The sequence below is a fragment of the Cryptomeria japonica genome, chromosome 6 (assembly GCF_030272615.1).
Source record: "Cryptomeria japonica chromosome 6, Sugi_1.0, whole genome shotgun sequence".
Taxonomy (NCBI): domain Eukaryota; kingdom Viridiplantae; phylum Streptophyta; class Pinopsida; order Cupressales; family Cupressaceae; genus Cryptomeria; species Cryptomeria japonica.
Genome location: NC_081410.1, coordinates 194,130,683 through 194,153,683, shown reverse-complemented (window position 1 = coordinate 194,153,683; position 23,001 = coordinate 194,130,683). Strand labels below are relative to the sequence as shown.

At 35.8% G+C, this 23,001-nt stretch overlaps 1 protein-coding gene across 4 annotated transcripts in view; it reads right to left on the bottom strand.

Annotated features, from left to right (window-relative positions):
* The window catches only part of LOC131076988 (uncharacterized), a 192,660-nt gene that overhangs the window by 139,852 nt on the left and 29,807 nt on the right, over positions 1-23,001 (bottom strand). For 3 of the 4 annotated variants that reach the window (XM_058014346.2, XM_058014347.2, XM_058014348.2), the window contains exons 2-5: positions 13,319-13,476; positions 4,851-5,070; positions 4,577-4,718; positions 4,252-4,455 (exon numbers count right to left, since the gene is read on the bottom strand). In XM_058014346.2, the coding sequence (XP_057870329.2) occupies positions 4,252-4,455; positions 4,577-4,718; positions 4,851-5,070; positions 13,319-13,476 (724 nt within the window). The remainder of the gene's footprint in view (positions 1-4,251; positions 4,456-4,576; positions 4,719-4,850; positions 5,071-13,318; positions 13,477-23,001) is intronic. The other variant, XM_058014349.2, reaches the window with a different exon arrangement.

Here is a 23,001-nt window from a genome sequence, read left to right as displayed (position 1 = left end):
TATATCAGATGGCTCCATCAATCCTACTAATACTCCAGCTAATGAGACATTGAAGATCATCCTGTGGTAAAAAACAAGGAAACCCGGGGACGTGTCCCCGGCCTGAAAACCCCCATCCCAGTCCCAGGGACGTTTCGGGGACTTGGGGACAGCCAGGGGACGTTTCCCCCCATCCCCAAATTGCCAAGATTTTAGAGGGGACGTCCCCGAAACGGGGGGACGTTTGCCCTAGCTGTGACGTCCCGAGGATGGCTGGGGACGGCTGGGACGTCCCCAATCCGTCCCGAGAACGGCGAGACGTCCCCCACATCTAAGACTTTAAAAATATTAAAAAAGATTAAAAAATGTAGAATTTTCAAAAAAAAAAATTAATTTTCTAATATGGGCCCCTATTAATTCAAATTGTTATTAAAAAATTAAAAGGCAACATTAATTAAATTTTAAATTTATTAAAATTTAATTCATATCAAACGTTTAAAATTAATTCATATCATAAATAGAAAATATTAAATTGTTAAATTAATTGTTAAACATTTAAAAATTTAAAATTAATAAATAATAAATTATAAATAGGAAATCAAAATAATAAAATATTAATTCATTAGTACTATTTTGATTTTCATATTGTAATTGACAATGAAACTATATGGCAGCAGTGTAGCCTTTGGGCATTTTGACATTTTGTATGTTATTTCTTTAATATCTATTATGATATGCATATTGACAATGTGAACATGCTATATCCATGTTTTCATATGAATATAATGTATATATGCATGCTTTATCCATGTTTTCATATGAACATTTAGATTTTTCCTATATATTTTAAATTTTCCCTATATTTTATATAGCCGTCCCCTTTGCCGTCCCCCGCTATCCCCAAATTTGGCAAAAAAAATTGCCGTCCCGGAAACGCGTCCCGCCGTCCCCTACCGTCCCGGAAACTTGGGGTAACATAGGTAAAAAACTGGCACTGTTTCCCCTAAGTTCCAAGTACTTATACCCTTCAATCAGTTTTTTTAGATGGCAGTCAGCCTTCAATTACTGCTAGCAATTGTATTTTACCAGTTTTAAGGCACCTCTCTCAGCAACTATAATCTGATCTCATTCTACCCATACCCCTGATGGCCAAGCTCATATAGCTAAACATCCTCCTATAATGTAGACAACTGGACCTCCTCTTTTCTGATTAGTTGCATTATAGAATGGTGCAATGTCTTCCTACCTATAACACAAGTGACCCAAGTCTGTTCCTCAGAAACAGTAGCAAAAACATCATACCAATAAAGCACACAATATGAAAGAACATACAACAGATTGCCCACATAGATTTGAAACCACTAGTGCTTGACTACATATATAGTGCAGCCTAAGTAGCTATTGTACATGGAGGATATGTAATATGATGGCTCCCTTCCCTAGGATTATCATTTTCCATATAGGTTAGTTCACTAAAAGGTGTGTTGGTTAGAACCCAACCATGGTACATAAATAATCATATTAGTTTTATTGTAATCAGCAAAGTTAGTTCCTGATGGTAAAATGGTTGACAATTGCCAAGGGTCAGTAGTTCTTAATGACCATCGGCCATCCCATATACATATATACTTTTATTGGAAAAAGGATCGGGGACCACAATTTTGGAATTCCTGAATTATATTGTAATATCTCATGAATGAATAAATTGACAGATCTTTCTAGAATTGCTATTGTAAGTTAGTATTGGTTTCTACTTCATATACTATTTACTTTGCACAATCATTTCAGAAGCATTAGGCAATAAACATTTGGCGTTGTTGCCTCTACAAATCTTGGTAAAAAATAAAGGACGAGAAACATGCCGATATAATAGGACAGAACATGGACAAACCTGTGCAAGTCGATGAAGAAAGGGAAGACAAGCTCACACAAGGTATGGTGAACATGTGAGACATTTTCTCAAAAGAACGTGTTCCGAGGGAAGCCCTCAGCAGAGAGGTCCCTCAAAACGGTATCTGGGACAACTTATACATCAATGAGGAAGTTGACCACTTTTTGCACAGACTGCCAAAACTTATTGCTTGCCACTTCATCATACTCCAGTACCTTCGTGCGGAGAGGGAAAAAGAACACAAACAGTAGATACTGCAATGGTACATGGAGAGAAACCAAAGGGAGGAAGAGGAATGTGACACCAGCAGAAGACACACTCCTAGGAATTAATGCCCTCACATTTTAACAAGGACAAGAAAAGACTTCCAAATGATCATGAATTAGTACAAGAAAAAGTTAGATGGTCCCTATGAATAAAAGAACAAAGGGAATGATTGAGGAGATTGAAAGGAATTACCAAAGACATTGAAGGGTTCCTAACAGAGAGCCTAGGCCCATCAAGAAGCAAAAGCTGAAGCATCAAATGAAGTTGTAACTAGAAGAAGAGGAAAACCTTCACAACCAAAGAACATATGAAGGACAAGTGGGAGGAGATTGAAAGGCATCTACCACTCCCCAACAAAGCATACAAAGAACTCAGTAACGAAGCAGGAAAATTGTCTGTACTGTCAACATTGAGTCCCTTTAATAGCAAGAGCACAAATTGTATGGAATTGGCCCTATAGGATGAGCAAAAACTACGCTGCAAAATTTCAAGAGAAGACACAAAAGATGTTGGAGGCTATTATAATCTTCAAAGTAGAGACGAGTGCTTGGGTCTCATGAATAGTCACATCTCTAAAAAAAGAGTAGAAACAAATTCAAATATGTGTAGAATTTTGAAGCCTCAACACAATCACTCTCAAGGATCCATTCACAGACTCAATTTTGGACAAGGTTGTGGGTCACGAAATTTATTCATTTATGGAGAGCTTCTCCAGCTACAACCAAATAAGTATAGCAGAGGAAACTAAGCTAAAGACTACATTTCTAGTGGAAGACAAGATGTATGCATATAATCGGATGTGGTTCGTACTATGTAATGCTTCAGCCACCTTCCAAAGAATTATTCTTCACAGTTTGTACAAGATGTTGATAGGCAATTTTCAAGCATTCCTGGACAATTGGATATATGAAGACACTAATTTTTCTTCATATTTTCATTAGCTTTTGCATTGTGTAGTCTTGTAAGATTAAGAAGGGTTGAATGGTTGTTGTGCTTTGAAGAGAATTTTCTTGTACTTCCATGGACGCCCTTGCAAGTTGTTAATTAGTTGGATGCCATATTCAATCTTTGTTTGCTTGCTTAAACCTTGGAATGATAGATGCAGATCTTGTAAGGAGAATACTTCAATTCATAATGATGTTGGATGAATGAAGACAGGTTTCCTTGGACGTCTTGGGTTCAAAATAAGGGTAAGAGACTTTAGCACTGGATATCTGTGATTTCTAAGCACTATTTGGTATTGCTGGAAGTCTGGGTTTAATCTAGTGAAGCATGGAAGCATAAAACAGCTGGGTGCAACTTCCTTTCAAACTTGGGAATACCATTAATAGCTGGTCAATAGGGATTTGTGGAGCCAAATACAAACTGAACTTCAGCTACTGGAAAATCAAGGGACTTCTGGTCTGTATTGGTAACTTCTAGCAAGACGTGAACCTAGTTTTTGCTGCTCAAAACATTAAAGGTGCAAGATCAGAGTATGCTCGTGAACAGTGGATTGTTGGGTCAGCAAATACATCTTCTATGAGGTGTTTGGTTGAATAGCACAGTTCAGAATTTCAAAAACAGCGAACTCCACGATTCCTTTCAAATAAAATTCAGCTTCTTGAGGTCAGATTTCACTTGTCTTTCCTCCCTAGCATATTGTAATCAAGGTGATATTCAATAATTTCTGAAGTTTTCATGAATATAATCTATTATTTCAAGATGTTTTCTGCACTCTAAATGAAAGTATATTGAATGTATGAGACAGCATTGTGTTCCTGTGGTTGAATTATGAAAATTATTACATTTAAGCCAATCAGATCTATATACCAAAATTCTGAGAAAACTATACATATTCCAAACACATTAGAGTCATTGCATGTACTGAGTTTGGAGAAATAAATTTGAGTGGGTTTTGGGTAGAACTCCATAGGGGAAATTACATCTACTCTAAATTTCTAATTATATTTCCTCTTATTGATACAATAGCACTATTGCACAAATGTACTTACATGGACCTTTCCATAGCTTCCATTTAATAATAGAAAGGAATAAAATAAATCAACCAATTCTAAGATCTTAGGATAGTCTATAACAACCCTGTTCAAAGATGGTAAATAAAGAAAAAATACCTGCCATTCATTTGAGCCTATTTTGCCAACACTGCACTTGGCTACATAATAATTATCCATAACCATTTTATTATCTCCCAATGGAGCATTGGTGAGAATATAAAAAAACCCATGATGATGCTCTACAAAGTACTGGACACCAGTCTCCCGCTTTCGTATTCTTTGTATCCCTGTTGTTATGTCAGCTGAATCCATCAAATACACCTGTAGTGACACACATGTTCAAATATCAAACTCAATTTACCTAAAACAAAGCTACAACCAAAGCTTTTACATGGCCAAATGAAACTAAACATAGGAAACTACAAACTGAACAGCATTTTACCTCTGATGATGTCCTTGAATTGGAATTTATGGTGATGAACTGACAGTCTTTTGTACTTGCAATGTCAACACAGCAACTAGTGTCCTTTTCTTCAAACAATAGCATATCTTCATACTCTGAATCTAATCTTTTTCCTAATACTCTACATCAAAACATATGAGGAATAAGTTGTATAAGCTCAAAAAAATAGGTAAAATGCCCTCACAAAGCAACCTATAATATTTGCTGTAACCAGTCACAGTGGCTCACATCAGAATAAATTTACGAAACTTACTTGGAAGGCCTTTGCAAGTCATCACCGACAGTGTACAACAAAATTTGCCCATTTTTTGACCAAGCTAAGTTAACGACACCTATGTTTGTATTTGAAAGTATAGAACCTGTCCTTAAATCCTTCACAAAAAGTGTGAACAGCTCTCTTCTACTCACATCCAATGTATAAGCTAGATAACGTTGATCAGGAGAAATCCGATATGTACCCACATTAACATAGCCTGCATGGTTTCCAAACTATATTATTAGAGCACTATTCAAAAAATGATTTGAAATTGAAGGATGATCGTATGGCAAGTGTAAACTTGCCAACAAGAATGACAAAAAAATGATGGATATACAAACCAATACAAAAATAAATCAACATTTATCCAGCTATATACAGAATTACTGAAGCAGTGGTGCGTGCTTCACAAAAACTTTCTTGATAATCAGATTCAGGTATTATATGTATTTGCAAGCAGAAGCAAGGCACCTAATGTAAAAAGGAGGAGCTGCTGAAATAAAATCACTAGTCATTATGTAGCTTCCAATCAAACTACAACTATATTATATCATATCCTCTTAGCAAAGCGTTCAAAATAATGGACAACAAACCTTCAGGACTGAAACAGAAAAAACATCTCTGTGCCTATAGATAAAATGGAATTCATCGAGTGCATTTAGCGTTGCATAATAAATTCTTGCAAGTTAAACACTTTAAGTTTTGAGATCACTTTAAAATAGAAAATATAGAATATAAATCTGTCTGTACACCATACTAGAGTTCAAATTAGATCAGATAAAGATACACATCTAATCGATGCATCATCAGTGAATGGACAATAAATAGTGTTAACCACCCACACTGCTTTGCATCCATGAATAGGATTTTGGTTTCTCTTCAAGCAAGATAGGAGCATTGATCTCTTTGAAACGATCTCATGGGATGTGGCAAGACAGATCAGCTACCCTCAAGTTAGTTCGGTTCAATTTTCCATAACCCAGACTGGCTTTAACAATGAGCATGCAAATATGCACCAACATTACAATTAAAAAATATTCAGCATGTGATCAAATATCCAATATTTATAGTAACCAACAATGCCCATTAAGCATTGGTGATGACATGAACCAATACTGCCCTGATTTCAAGGCGGATGAGGAGGTTTTGAGTGGGCTCTACATTACAACACAGCTAGTCCACGAGATCAAGACCTTTAGACTTGCACAAGGAGATCTCTTTTCTCGTGAGGTAAACACTCAGTCCATATTGCAGCCACGTAAAAATATATTAAGGGCATAATTTAAGCTATGAAATCTAATATTTTCCTCATTTTAATTTATTATTAAATGTTGAAACTTAAAGTTGGCTAATGAGATTGATTTTTTTCTTTTACTCATCTCAGATACATGGTGGGAAATGTTTGATGCTAAGGTACCAAATCTTCAGAGGATTGCCATTCAAATATTGAGCCAATTATGTAGTGCTTCAGGTTGTGAGTGCTATTGGAGCATGTTTGAGAAGCGCAATAGACTATCCGTGCAGAGGTTTAATGATCTAGTCTATGTTCATTACAACCTTCATCTTCGCCACAAACAGATTTTCAGCACTAACTCCACCTCCATCACACTAGAGGAGCTCGATCAACAATCTGATTGAATCACTGAGGGCTAAAGATCTTATTTTTTATGATGAGAACCTCAATTGGGTTGACCAAGCAAATAGAGCGGTTGAGGCTGTGGCCATGGTAGAGGGGGAGGATACAGCACAAGCAAACACATTGGATGTTGGTGTGGGTGGCACGGAGATAGAGGCAAAGATTATGGCTGCATCATCATCCATAACCTATCTTAGACACCTTCGTAGGAAGGATGCAGGCTCCTCTCAGCCATAGACTTCTAGTTTTTGTTTCGATAATTGATTGGAACTTCTGATGCCATGGATTTTATATTCCATGAGTTTTGTATACATTTGACAATATTTATATATCTAATTGTGTTATTTCCTTCAGCTACAATTTGCGTTTATGCTTATGTAATTGATGCATTCTTGTGTATGTGATCAAATTAGCTTCTATTTGCTAATGTCATTATGTCTTTAAGTTTTATTTAATAAAGGGTACATGAAACAAGTGTAATGTCCCCTTCCTAAGGCAGAGGATTTCTAGTAGGGTTCGCCTATCAACAGGGGTTCTCGTAGGCTAATGCAGTGGACAAGGGACCCATTCAAAGGGGACAAGTGACTTTGGAGAGGTCTATGAGGCAATTCCAGAGCTCAGAGCCAATTTCCTAATTTTTAGGAAGGGATCCTATTTTTTAGGGAAGGACTGACAGTTCACCCGGAGATCACCTAAAGCCTGTGGAGCATAGCAAGAGACCCTATGAGCATTTTTAGTTGTTTGAGGACAGGCTTGTATATTTTAGAAAGGTTCCTATTTATTAGGAGCGGACGAGTAGTTCACCTATTGACCTTCTAGAAGTCGGGGAGATTGGTAAGGAGCTAGAGGAGCGATTTCAAGTGATCAAAGACAGTTCCCCCTATTTTTGGGGGAGAATCCCTATTTTTTAGGGGAAACAAGCAATTGGCCCACTATGTCCAGACATCACCCCAAGTACCAGTGGCAACATCAAATTTCAGTTGGAGGTAGTCGGGTGTTGGTTCCAGAATAAATTTGGGATATTAAAGTAATAACTTTAATATTTCAATTTAATTAAATAATGCACCTTTGAATAAAGTCATTTCTATTATTATAATAATAAAGTGGTCTAATGGAGGGGACCACCTTGGGAGACATGCTTCCTAGTAGACGCAAAGTTGTTTTTAAAAGCATATTTTAATATTAAAAAATGGATGCTCATGAAGGGTGGATTCGGACCAAATTAGAAAGCATCTTTTGAAGCACATTAAAAGAATATTACATAAGATGCCAAGGAACCCTAAAAAGGGTACGTGCAAGATGAGAAAAGCATAAAGAGACTTTAGAGTTGGATTTTGCCATTCATTCAATCATTTTTTCAGCTTTAGCATTCTTGGGATTGGAGCACTGAGTTAGGGTTTCAGCAGTTGGGGTTGTGAAGATGGAATCCTTCACAATTTTTGGGTGCTTACAGGTGTGAAAGATCACCCAAGAGCCTTCATAAAAGTTACATCTTTCAGCGGTTTGCAGGAGAAACACCATTTTCAGTTTTGGAAAGGATTTAACAGCAGATTATAGTTCAGACTTCAATAGTTGCAGAGCAGACTTTATAAGTGGTAGATCAGACCTTGTAAGTTGTAGATCAGACTTGGGAATTGCAGAACCAGAGCTAAAGCAGCCCCTAGGCAGGCCGTACCTGGCTTGAAACCTTTTGTGGGAGTTTAGGGAAGTTTTTGGACAGGCTTCCATGCCGATTTTCAGACCAGCACACCATTAGAACCAGCTGGACCAGTTGGGTAATCAAATCAGTCCCAGATGGTTATCTTTATCAGCCAATGTGGATAGTGTGACTTCAACACAAATCAGATTGTGTGACTAACTTCCAGGTATGCGAATTGTTTCTTTTGGTGCCAACAAATCAATAAAATTGTTCCTTGCTGTTCCATTCACAGTTCATTTTAATTTCCACCAATCTCTATTATTGCATTTATTTTCATACTTGTCAAAAACTCAAGAAAAAATCTAAAAATCAGAAAACTACCAAAACACAAAAAAAAATCAGAAAACACAACAAAATCAGACCAACATATGTGATCCAGGGGCAGAACACTACAAGAAGTTTTTAAATCCTTAAAAAACTCTGAATTTCTTGGATTTTTCAATTTGTTGAGTCTTTGTCAAGTTTTTGCCAAGTCTAGGCATCAAATCGAAGTCCGAGTCAAAAAATCAACTTGCCAGGTCCGCATCGAGTCTAAGTCTTGTAACTATGCTACAAACTTAGATATTTTATAAACCTACATGAGACCAAAATGATCCATGGGTGCAATCCTAGTAAACATGGAAGATTTTATGGGATATAAGTTTTTACCAATTTGGATCTGTACATGAAACTTTAGAGTTCAAGAAATAAAAATACGACTATTGAAGTGAAATTTTGAGGAAAAATGGAGAATAATTTAGTGTTTGTTTTTGGCCAATTTAACAATTTTATATATTTGATAAATCTTAACATGACCTTTTTATAAAGTTAATTGACAAAAAAAATTTACAGAAATTTTTTAGAAAGCCAATGAATAAAATAATGTGAAAAGAAAAAGACTAGAATCTTTTAAGATCCAGTATGCCTCCCAACATTAACCATTTTGAAAAATAATATGAAAAATAGTCAGTTGAGAAAAATAACCTAGTAGGGATTTCTTATAAAATAGGATTACATAAATAAAAATGGAAAAATGGAAAAAAATTTGAATCACAAAATATGAACAGAGGACAGATTTGAGGATAAAATAAATAAAGTGGTTTGACTACAATATTCCTTTTCATTCATGTTCATTATTGATATGTATAACTCTACCAACTCAAAAAATTCTTTGAAGACCTAATCTCTTCTAGCCATTAGTCTAAAAAAATTTTGATCGCACCTGCACAATTAACTTAATATATAGATTGTCAGATTAATTTTTTAACAAGTTTAATGACATAAGATATACAAATTGGGAAGAATGGGAGGCCACTTTTAATCTCTATTTTGTTAACACTTTTATGGACATTGGAGATCAACATATAAACTAACAAAACATGAGTAAGAAATGTAGGGACGCAAGCAAAGCGACTGATGTCATTGATGATGGTGATGATTATGATCTCCTTAAGGAGTGCAACTACAATAGTGATGTGGTTAAAGGCATGGGAATAATACTATAGCTATTTAGAAATAGTTTAAAATATTCTAGTTATTGCTTTTAAAACACATAAATGCCTCTCCCATCTTTGTATCTATTTCGCATTCTGCATTTACCAACCTCCTCTTCAAGACCTCTTATAGAGTTCTCAGTTCACAATGGCAGTTTATCCTAACACATGGCCTTTATCCTTTTCTTGACTCTTGTAAGAGTTCCCATAGCTCCCATTCCCAAGGAATGCATTCCTGTCTAAGCCAATAATCTATCCCAGTAGATCTTGCATTTGATATTATTGTGCTTTCAATGAGTCTCCTTTCAGATTTTTCAATTTAATCACTCATAGTTTACACCCATACAAAATAACTTGCATGACAGAAAGCCCATATAGAAGTCAACCCATATTCCGATCCCATGCTTCTGCTTGCAAGGTGTAGAGAGCTTCCAATGATCCTTGACACTCATATGTACATCCCTGCCAAGATGGCAGTCTTATAGTAGACCTATAAAGTGAGCAGTTTAGCTCTTCAGAGATAATGATCACCAGATTTTTGTAGAAGGGCCCAAGGTTAATAGGTTTAGATCAAACTACATATGATCCCATCCATAAGCAACATTGTCTACATATAAATTTATAATTAAACTGTGGTGAAATGAACTTTAATGTTTATAGCACTTTACACTTCAAAGGGGTGGACCCATTTTCTTTGGAATTATAAATTGTCATGTGAATTAGTTACCCACAAAGCAGGCCTTACTAGCTATTTTCTATGAAACCCAGGGACGCGTCCCCGGCCTGAAAACCCCCGTCCCAGTCCCGGAGACGTTTCGGGGACTTGGGGACGGCCAGGGGACATTTCCTCTAGTCCCCAAATTGCCAAAATTTAGAGGGGACGTCCCCAAAACGAGGAGAGGTCTGCCCTTGCTGTGGGGGACGTCCGTACGTCCCCTGGATGGTTGGGGACGGCTGGGATGTCCCCCACATCTAAGCTATTAAAAAAAAAATGTCGTATTTTCAATTTTTTTTTTTAATTTTCTACCATGGGCCCCTATTAATTCAAATTGTTATTAAAAAAATTAAAAGGCAACATTAATTAAATTTTAAATTTATTAATTCATATCAAACATTTAAAATTAATTCATATTATAAACAGAAAATATTAAAGTGTTAAATTAATTGTTAAACATTTAAAAATTTAAAATTAATAAATAATAAATTATAAATAGAAAATCAAAATAATAAAATATCAATTCGTAAGTTTAAAACTTAACGATATAAACTTATAGTATATATGATTAAAATTTAAAACTTAACAATATAAACTTATAATTGACAATGAAACAATATGGCAGCAGTGTAGCCTTTGGGCATTTTGTATGTTATTTCTTTAATATCTATTATGATATGAATATTGACAACGTGAATGAATTAAAATTCTGAATTATGAGTGCATAATGAGTAGTGAGACTATTGACAATGTTGTATGTTCAAAGTTTACATTCTAAAATGTTTTCATAGTATCATACACATGCTATATCCATGTTTTCATATGAATATAATGTATATATGCATGCTTTATCGATGTTTTCATATGAACATTTAGAATTTTCCTATAAATTCTAAATTTTCCCTATATTTTATATAGCCATCCCCTTTAACGTCCCCGTCCCCAAATTTGGCAAAAAAATTTGCCGTCCCGGAAACTCATCCCCCTGTCCCAGAAACTCGAGGTAACATAGGCTATTTTACAAGATTCTAAAGGTGATAGTGACAGATTGAACCCTAAGCATGTGGTTTAACACCCAAGGAATGCAAAACCATGATGGTTGTGCAAAAGATTGCCAAAAGGGTCCTTTTCATACCATCTAGTTGCCAGCCACGGTAATTGAGCATGACTTCTCTTCTTGGTAATTCATGGACATTAATATTATTTCTTTGTTTCTTTCTTGGTAACTCCATCTATTTTTTTCAATGGCATTACTTTGGTTCCTAATAGGTGCTTTTTGAGCACCATTTATACTATTATGTTCTAATCCTGATCATTGATTTGCTAAGGTGATCTTGCATCATGTAGAGCTCTCCTCTTGTGGTCATGGCCTGGTATTTGGCAGGCCTGTTCTGAAGTCCAAATTATCCATTGATGGTCCTCATAATTTTGGCAAGCGTTTGCTGCAGTACTTTCTGTCAGAAATTTGGTTAATTTTTCTGACAGCGAGGACTCCCTATGAGGATATCCACCTTGTCATCCTCTTGCTGCGTGCTTTCCCCACTACACAACTTGCCACTCCCTACCCTTTCCTTCTTGTTTGAGGTTGCTACATGTACGTATGCTGTTGCTACCTGTCTAGAAAAACTGCCAGTCTCATTCATGATGTTGGCAGCAGATCTTGCATGCTTCACAGCTCAGATTCAGGCAGGTGGCTTAACTACCCTCACTGGAGTTTCAGAGGTTTCATTTTATTGCAGGTATGAAGAAAAATTAGTGTCTTATCAAACTCAAATAGAAAAAGAGTCTTTATTTACTGAATGATGGCATTAGACTATTACTTGGTGGGTTTAGGATTAATCATTGTATTTTTATGCATAGACACTAGCTACTCACAATTGTCTGTTCTCTTCCTCCTCTCACTCTTCTTGTTTGTATGCCAGCACGTCATTGGGGTTTTAGGAAGTAAATGATGCACACTATCATCATATCCCTGTTCTTTAACTGAAAGAAACTGAGAAAGGAATAGTTTTAGATTGCTGTTTTCTGCTTCCGTAGACCATAGATAACTTCCATGTGAACACACTCTGCTTGTGCTGTCACATGATTTGATCAGATTTCAGCCCTTGCCTTCTTGCTTGGGCATGGGCCCCAAACCACGGATCACACAAGAACCTCTTTCTGCTGTTGTATCCCTTCTACAGTTCTTGTATGCCATAAAACCCTGCTATCCTCTCTTCCTCCAAGATGTGTTGCGAAATGTTTGTGTGCTAGAGATGCCTTCAATCCATTAAAAAACCTTTCTTCACTAGACAGCACATAATATGCACTCCCTCGAGTGGGAATATTGTATGTAGATCACACTACCATCTACAATATGCATTTGAATTATTAAAGGATTTGGAACAAGTCCCAGAAATCACCAAAGAAAGATGAGATCAGCAGGTGAATAGGCTATCCAGGAGATACTGGGAATTGTACATTTCGCCAAGAAACCATCCAAAACAACCAGGAAGCTGGTAGATATAGCTAGATAGGATCAGAGAACATGTTACAAATGATAGAATTTGTAGCAAAAAATAAGACAAAGTAAGCTCCAGAAACAGGATTCCATTTTTCCAGGTAAGCTTGCCACAAAATAGTTAGTAAGTAGTTCCTTCCTAACAGTGGTTCTAAGTTTTATGATTATCCCTTCATAATAGAACATGTCAGATTGTATTAGCTTGAATAACATTACCAATCTTTCATATTTTGTTAGTCTTTGTATCATTTCATCCCTAAAATGAATTAACTATATGGCAGAGCTCTCAAGATTGTCATATCTTTGCCATGAACTAGAATTACAGCATTCCTGCAGTTCAAGCTGAAACCTTGTTATTTTCCAAGTTCTCCATTGCTTGAGCATCACAAAATTGTGGTACATTAAAAGTGAAGATAAGTAAGAACAAGATAAAAGTTTCGTGCCAAACTGTACTGCAACTTCATTCCAGTCAAGCAAAACTTCCTCTCTATAATTTCCTCGAACATAATCAAAAAATGCAGCAGCATAACCATTTCGTCTTTCCCGTCGTCTGCAAAGCATAGGAAATTCTTTGCCTTCAGGAATGCGCTGGTAATATAACCTGCAGGACAAAAATTACATTGAAACCAAAATTAACAGAATGAAGTTGTCACCTCATAAATTGCGGGGTATGACAATGCATGATAGGAATTAGAGAATTGGGTTATGTTTAAAAGAATTAAGTTTGTAGGTTATAGCAATACATTGAAGTTAGCACTACTATTAACATAGAATATGGCCAAGCTGAAGACAAAAATTAAAAAACTAAATGTTGAAGTACATGTTGCATGAAAACTACATTTGGTTGTAAGCTTAAAATAGACAATGTAAAGATGATCTGTAAGAAATCAATGTTTAGTCAAAATATAGGCTTAAGGGTTGGAAAAAAAATATTACATACAATGATAAAGTCCAGAGTGGAAGAAAAGAAATTGCTGACTATTAAATGCCACGATTTCTGCATCATGGAACTTGTGCCAAAGTCCATGTCCCTCATTGGAAGTGTAAATTTTAAATGTCAGCTAATTGTACCAAAGTAACTATTGACACCAGACTTGAGGTCACAAACACCACAAAAAAATCAAGACATGCCAGATCTGCCCTCGCAATCACTGCCAAATTTGATATTGACAAAGAAAGAAGTTCTCACAAAGATATAGGTTACACTGGTTTGTAAGACTGGCCACACCCAGGCCTACTTCAACGCCAAAACCAGGAGCAAGAAGAAAGAAGAAGATATTATATTAAGGTCAAGGAATGACCAAAGTAGATCAATACTCAAAAGTCGAAGTTATGTTAGCTAAACAAAAATCCAATAGATAGAAGAGTTTAAAACTAAATCTAGGAAGCAATAGAACCAAATACAAGAGAATACTAGGCAAATGCTAGACAAGTCAATCACCATATACAAATTGTAATGTCCCTACTAGTTAGAGATCATTGTCCTGCAAAACAGATTGTTAGAACACAACAAAAATATATACATAACTAATCTAATTTGCAATTAAAGTTCAATTACTTAATTAACACTAATTTCAATTCTTAAAAATAAAAAGGATACGAATGCCATACGGAGATATGTCCTTAGGCAGCTGTGAAGCTCGCCTTCTTGGAACCCATCTTGGTTCCAAGCCATCCAGGAAATCGAAGGTGAATTCGATTCTTGTCTTGGATGTAATTTCTTACACCCAAGCCATCTAGGAAATCAAAGGTTAATTCGATTCTTGTCTTGGATGTAACTTCTTACACCCAAGCCATCCAAGAAATCAAAGGTTAATTCGATTCCTGTCTTGGATGTAACTTCTTACACCCAAGCCATCCAGGAAATCGACGGTTAATTCGATTCTTGTCTTGGGTGTAATTTCTTACACCCAAGCCATCCAAGGAAGACCATATGTCAATTCCTTGCCTTGGATGATGCATCTCATCATCCAAGTGCATCAGAGGGGACCGGCCAGATCCGTCTCTTCTTGGATGAACTTAGTCAACCAAGCCATATATATGTATATAGATATTCAGTATATACTGCCTACCAGGGATTATCATAATCCCTCCATTAGGCTAAGGGAATTTCTTCCCTATAGCCTCCATCATATAATCACATTAATATTATATTTTATAATTCATTACTGTTTTCCATTCCATAATTTACGTCTTCATTTTCATATTCTTTAATCTTTCTAATGATCCTAAATATACATACATGTTCTACATAGATTCCTATCTATATTGCTACATTCATATAAGTAATCATTAGAGATATATGTATTCATAAAAATGCATTAATATATATGTGTGTGTGTGGCACACACGTCCACACACATATATACCTTAAGACTTCTTAACCCCTCTTACCTATACGCAGATTGTAGCCTGCGGTTGGAGTTCGCACTATAGATGTCGCCTGCAGATTGGGAGGCATACCACAAAGAACACAAATGTTACTTCGTGTAGCTTGATAACAATTCTGATCTGATCTTATCAATGGTGATGTCACTAGATGCTTTTGATTCCTTCCCTTTATATCTCTCAATTTGAGGGAGAGGTCACACCTCTTCATCATGTATGCCCTTTGGCAAGAAACATACCCTTTCACCATTAGCACCCTTTGAAAGAGTGCAACTCTTCATTATTTCTACCATTTGAAAGGGACACAACCTTTCATAATCAGATCTGCACTTATTATTTAAATCAGATCTGCACTTCTCATTACCAAATTATCCCACCTATCAAATGAGGTTTTCTTCTCCCTTTTATATATCATTGTTGAGGGAGTCACAACTTTTCCTTTCATGTCTTTTGACTTTTCATTAACTTAATTAATTTTTAATTAATCATATTTAATTATATCATTTTATATTTTAATTTTATTATTATCATTTATTATTATATTCTATTTCAAAGTGGGGATATTATTATCATTTATTATTAGATTCTATTTCAAAGTGGGGATATTACACAAATGCTATTAGATGTGATCAAACTTGTGAAAGGAAGGACTCATTGATAAAGCCAAGAAAAAGGGCCACAAAAGAGCTAGGCTTTATTAGTATCAAAGTCACTGCCTCAAAAGCATCGATACAAAATCAGATGATGTCCTCAAGAGAAATGCCTGAGCTAGGAGATCCTAATTTTGAGCAGAAAAAGTTTATTTCCATTTTTTTGGAGACTCAAGAAATCATGGTTGTAGGAAGAACAAAAGAAGAGATTTGTAATAAAGAAAAATATTTGAGGGACAATTAGATTTAGGTGTGGAAAGAGAGTTAAAAACCTTGGAAGGAAGATGTCAAATCCTCTTAATGCCTCTCCTAGCTCAACCACCTCCCAAAAACTAGTAGAGTACATGTACTCTACCACTACTATGTCATCTACTTGATTTGTGAAGCCAGACTCCATCCACTCATTGAAACAGACATCCATTTCAAATTCATTTTTTGGCGGCAAAGAGTCTATAGTCCAAGGAAGTGTGTTGCAAATCTTGTCACACATGGTCGAACTAGCTCCTTTCCCTCTAAGAAAGAGCGCATCATACACGAAACCCTCATGTGATTATAGATAAAGTTAGTGATTGTACGAGCATTTTGCAATACCTCCTTAATCCATTCAAGTTGTCCAATATCCTATAGAGTCATACCAAGGCAATATGTTGCACGTGGGGTTAAAAACATAGAGTAATGGCTCGTCAAGAGTCTCCCAACAGCAACACAAGCAGCAGCATTGTCAACAATAAATTGAACCACATTTTGTGGGCCTACATCTTTGATCACAAGGTCATACATCTCAAGTAATGAATCTACTATTTTGATTATATCCGATGCATCCACAAATTTCAAAAACATTGTGCCAATATCACAAGAGACAAGGAAGTTAATGAGGGTTTGGTTCCTTCTATTTGTCTACCCATTTGACATAATGGTGCAACCACTATTTGCCCACTCTAATCCATGCTCATTAACAACATCCTTAACATTCTATACTACATCATTGAGCATACCAACCCTCAATGTTTAGTAAGATGGGGCTTGAAATCCAAGACCTGCAATTGCAATAGCATCCACCATATCTTGCCAATATGGAGACCTAGCAACATACAATGGCAAGCTAGAGTAGTACCAAAAATTTGCAATCGCCTTTTTTGCTTGTTCATAGACATTCTTCCTCCATCATGTGCTCTTCAAAGCGGTTTGTGATCCTGGTGTAGTACAAAGTGCAAAGAAAGATTTAATGTTTCCGGCACCTATGTTTGGGTTGTGTGCTATAGGTAGTGTTGACTCAAATTCCCTAAAATACTATTGTGCGCCACCTTCATCTAAATGGATGCTTCTTACATCGTTAGAATTAGAAGCTACTTCTATCCCAGTTCTCGCCTTTTTTGCCTTACCCTACGTAATCCCTAGAAAAGCTTCTTTTCACGAAACATGGCATTTGCAAGGCATTCTATGCATCTAGTGCTATCATGCCCTACTTCCTTCGCCAAATGCCATTCGAAGTGAAAAATACCACCAATGATTCTTTGAAACAATAGTTGCATTTAACCTTTGTTGTGCCCAAAAATACTGTGCAATGTGTCCATGCAAAGTCTTTCTAACATGGCATTATGATCAAATCTGCAAATCTACAAAAGCATTTCAATTCAGTTTTTTGATGGTTGGAGTTATGTCATCCAAATGATTTGATAGTTTAGTTGACATTTAAGGCCACAAAAAAGTTTTAAAGCATGAATAATTGTTTGGTAAAAATTGCAAGTTTCAGTTTAATTCTCTAAATATGTATAAAATTTTGTTCAGACCTCTCCAAGCCCCAAAAAAGGTCAAATTTGGCTATTGGAATTGTTTATAATTGAGGTGATCAATCAAGAAATTTAGCCCATATTATATCCCAATTTAAAATTAGATAAGTGAGGACACACAATCCCATTAATAATCAAGTACTTGTATAATACAACAAATCAACCATTAAACACAAACTCTGTTGAGGTAATATTAGGTTTAAGATGAAATGCAGAATTAAACTATATATTGCCTAAGGCTAGAGAAAATATGAAAAGAGGGAGTAGAGTATAGGCTTTAGGGTATAGGTTTGAGTAGGCTTTTTGCATTGACGTTTAAACTATCTTTAGGGAAAAAAAAGAATTAGAAAGAAGCAATCTATGGCAGCTTGTAAAAGATTGTAATATTGACTAAAGAGAGGACTTGGACTAACAAACATTTGGACAGTATGAAATATGATGCTCCCACCCCCCTTTTTCTGTTCAATTGTACTTCCCATTTTTCTATCTATTGAAGAAATCTGCCATTACCATGACCAGCAATTTGCCACTTTCTCACAGACAGCTCTAAGTGTTGCTTCATCGAGACAATGGTAAATGTCTGAGTTATATTCTTCATTAAGGTATATCCACTGATTTCCATAATTTTGAAGTAATAATATAATTATAAAATCAATGCTGCATTATTTTTTTAAGATGTATTAAATGCTCCCTCACATTCTGCAAGACTGCAACTAGTCAGTTCTAAATCACATTTTTCAAGTTAAAAATGGAAGATATGATTGATAAGTCTATTGTAATTCATTTGATATGTCAAAGATGTCACTGGCTGTGACAGTTTCCTCTAAGTGCTGCTGATTCTACAAAGCCCCTAGGGACTCATTTCAGACCAGCCTTAATGTAGGATTAAGTTAGCCTCTCATTGAGCTTAACTTTTTCAAGGACTATAGTTCACCTCATGATAGCTGGGAAATGCTTACTTGTACTGAATTCTAAGTTCTAAAAATAAAAAGGCTTGTTTTTTTATAAAACTATTGACTGATTTGTGGACTGTAAGGATCACACCTATGGCTAGTACAAATCTACCTTAACATAAAAAGAAATCACATTATAGTTCTTCCCTTCTATATGAACATTACAAGCTGAAAATAGAGTTGATGTCGATGACTAAAAATAACATAACAAAATTTGTATCCTATAAACAGCTCAAAAGGACCCTTCTTTTCTCTTTTATCCAAAATCTAATCTGGTCATAAAGACACGATATTGTTGTCACAAAACAACTATTCAAAAATAAAGTTAATTAGGACAAGCTAAAGTAATAAGCCAATCCAGCTTTCATAGCAGAGTCGCATCTTTAAATTCCCAGAGATTTTCACATGCAAAATTTCAGTAAAACAACATGCTAAAATTGATGAGGCCAGGTGCAAGAATTAAGTAACACACCGGGCTTCAATTGACAAGGCCAAGTGCAAGAATTAATTAACACAATGGGCTTAAATTGACCGGACTAGGCCCTACAGTTAGCATTATAAATTTTCTCTAGCCTTATTTAATACATCACCATATATAATGCTGTTGAACTATATATTGGACTATGTGAAGAAGAAAAAAATTAAAAATCGCCTACCTCCCGCACTGCTCCTACAAAGACGCATGTAACTGCTAAATCGACTTCTAACAGTAATTCTATTTACTGCTAGATTAACTTCTAACGGTTGCTTAGTTCTTTAAATGAATTTATCCACCTCCCACATTCTGAGATTAGTTAGAACGTCACATGACAACCATTAAATAATTTTTCTGCAGTTCTTTTAGGGTTTTCACATCAGATGGTTTGCGACGAAGATTTGTGCCCTTATTTGCCATTTTATTGCAATTTACAATGCAATTTGGCCGATTTAATCGCCAAAAAAATGTTGACCATGGGTCAACAATTTGTGGCTTTTTGGGGGGGAAGAAATTGACAGTTTGGGCAATTTTTAAAAAATTGTGATTTTGGTGGTTTTCACTCGTTTTCTGCTTCTATGGTTCAGCTTGTTTAAAGGAATTCATTAAGCATTGAAATGTACACAAATTTCACCCTTTCCACTACATTGAATGGATACTTCTACCAACAAGTTGCATGCATAAACACTTACAGAGTTGCATGTTTTTTGTGATATTTCCAATGAACTCATACACTTAACCATTCCAGAACACCAGACCAATGACTATGCAACACCTTTTAGATTACATTGATAATTCTCATGAGAAGAACTTCATTTTGCAAGGTATGAAAGAGAGGACTTGGACAAATTACATCACAGAGCATTTAAACTTGAAACAACAATTCACAAATATCCAAAGATTTATTTATGAATTAAACAGAGATTCATATCCGCTGAACAAAAGAATTAGAGATAAAACTAATTTCAAATTCTCAAGGTTATAACAACATTAGAACCTCATCGGCAATCTTCAGTTTCTTTCAGACCCAACATAGACAGTTGTCATGCCACAGTATATCTTCAGCTTACACATTACAGTTATAGACTTAGTAGACTTCACATCTCTAGGGAATTTCTCATATCAGCAGCCAATGACTTAATAATACCCACGAATCTCTTGCTGATGACCAGTGACTTGCCCTAAAAATTATGACATTAAATCCACATGCCAAGGTTTTCCAATTGCGCCCAACTTTACAAAATCCATGTCAACTTCTAAGGGAGACCCAGCTCTTTCCTTTTGTCTTTATCTCCACACCAATTGACACCTCTTGTCTATACCCACAACACTCCTCTCACACCATGTGGCTCTAAAAGAGAACGCTGCTTTAAAATAGCCAAATACTCCTCAACAGCAAGTCAAAGTTTGTCTTAAGCATTTATTAACTTCTACATTTTTTCAAGGTAGTACTACTTTTAACACTTTCATCTCCTCTTTCAATGCTAGGCATCTAATTTGCAATGGCCATAATACCTCTGACTTCAGCAAAAGAAATAATAGTTAAGTTGGTGACAAATTGAAACTCACACCCCTCCTCAGACAATCATAAGAAGTTTGACTCTTACAAGAATATTATCCACTAAATGTTGTGGACGGTATGAAGTCGACTTCCTTATGGCTAGCATCTTAAACCCCCTCTTTTATGAAATGAAACAAAATGAAAATAGAGACTGGACAGTGTCCTTAATAAATTGACAGTCAAAACTCAGAACTTCCAACACCCACACATTTATTATTAGGTATGAAATCTCAATAAATTTTATCTTTCCGCACAGATTCAAAACTGGAAGTATATCTTTCCCCCAGTAAAAATTTGTTGCCTGCATAACCTCCTTCCACATAATCTGTAGCTTTTAGTGAGCCACACTGAATTAACCAAAGAAGATCTTTCACCACCATGGCCAATCTTCTCCGAGAGAGTTTCCATCCTCAAGGAGGCTAAGACAAACCAACTTCAATCTCATAGACCCACAAGGGTTTCACCAAAGAAAAATAGCATAATCTACCTAATCTGTAAGAACCTTGTTCAAATGGACTTTGAGAGTTCTCTGACTGAATTATATTTTGATTCTTTTCTAATTCAGTTCTGTTAAGAATTTGGGATTCATAGGTTTCCAATGCTTTCATTCACAAATCATAGTTGATATGTCAAATAATGGTACATGAAATAAATACAAGTTTGGCTGTGATATAAACAACTACAGTAATTCATTTTTGACAAATATATGGAACTGACACTTAATTACCAAACAACAAACAGATATATGATTGTCACAAGAATATGCTTATTCTAAAGAACAACATGTGCACCTTATTGTCTTCTGACTTGATTGATTCTACAGGTTGTTCCTCTGCTCCAGAATGTATGCCTGACTCCTCATATACAAACTTGTTTCTGAAAAATAGCCGACTCCATAAACTGGCCACGTACTGGGTGATGGTACTAAATGCTAAGTTTAGTTTGTCTGGACTGACTGCACCCAATATCGGGAGTGTCATTCATTGAGAACCAGAGTATGTGAAGGAATATATATATCCAATCGTTAACACCAAGAGTCAATGTGAATATAAGTCGTCGTCTTTCTTGCCATATTTCCATTTCATAATTCCCGTGAAGAAGAGTCCCGCACAGATTGGATTTATCACCAAGAAATATATACATGCACCACCAATGTATCTGCGATGATTGGAAAGTCCATGGCAAGTCACTATTTATGCAATCAAAAACATGTCGTGTTGGTGAGAGTCCATACTCCTTGAATCCATTGATCCCCTCACAATCGGACTACTATGTCACCTTCTTATTCAAACTTGTTTATTCACGTATTGGCATTCAAGGCTTCTCAATAACTCTTCAATCTGGAAAATCATTAATGCTATGTAATGGGTGTAATTAGGGTTTTTATCTTTCAATCTTGGCCATTGATGTAGATTTGATCTTAGGCATTCAATTGTATTGAGAGCACTATATAAGGCTTGCTCTCCTCATTTGTAAAGGTTAATAGTGAATAGTTTAGTAGCAGACAATAGTTAGATAGCGGGTAGAGTTGAGAAGGAGAAAAGGAGAACAAGACTTTGTTGCAAGAAGCATATTATTTTCATTAAAGATATGGTGAATTTTATGTGTTGATTCAACATTTGCATGGTCTCTACTTCTCATTTATTTTTATGTTGATTAGATGGATGATTAATGGAATTTGCAAGTTCATACTATTAGTATTTTGCTGATTGTGAAGTACCTTGCATGGTCAACTAAACTCCTTTGTCCAACCTTAACTTGGATTGCTACTTGCCCATTGATATGAATCTCTTTGATGGTGTCTATGTTGTTGGTGGTGATTTAAACATCATAAAATTACCTTAGAAGATCGCACTAGTTTTGTGGAGTTGTTGCTTTGAATGGCAAAGCAAAGTCAAGTAAAGTTTCACTAAATCTTTCATAGTCTCTTACATTCTAGGATTAGACTAGCTTTCTAAACCCTATCTCTTTTGCCTTTTGTTTTAAAGTCAAGAAAAATTCCACGTTCTAGCAGCATTCAAACATTTAGGTTCAATGTAAGTCCCCCTTTGTGATTCCAACAATATCACATCAAACCATTGAGTTTATCCACACGTCAAGACCTGACATTTGGAACCTTGGAGCCACCTCGTATGATCACGAAGCTTAGCATAAGAGGAGATTTTGTTCAAGAGAGGATCAGATACCTTGGTATTTTATTCTATGTATGAAATGCATAAAAAACACATCAACAATACCCCAAGAGGTATACTACTAAACACCTTGCTATGCTTGGATAGCAATTTCTAAATGTTGGGGTGATAACCGCT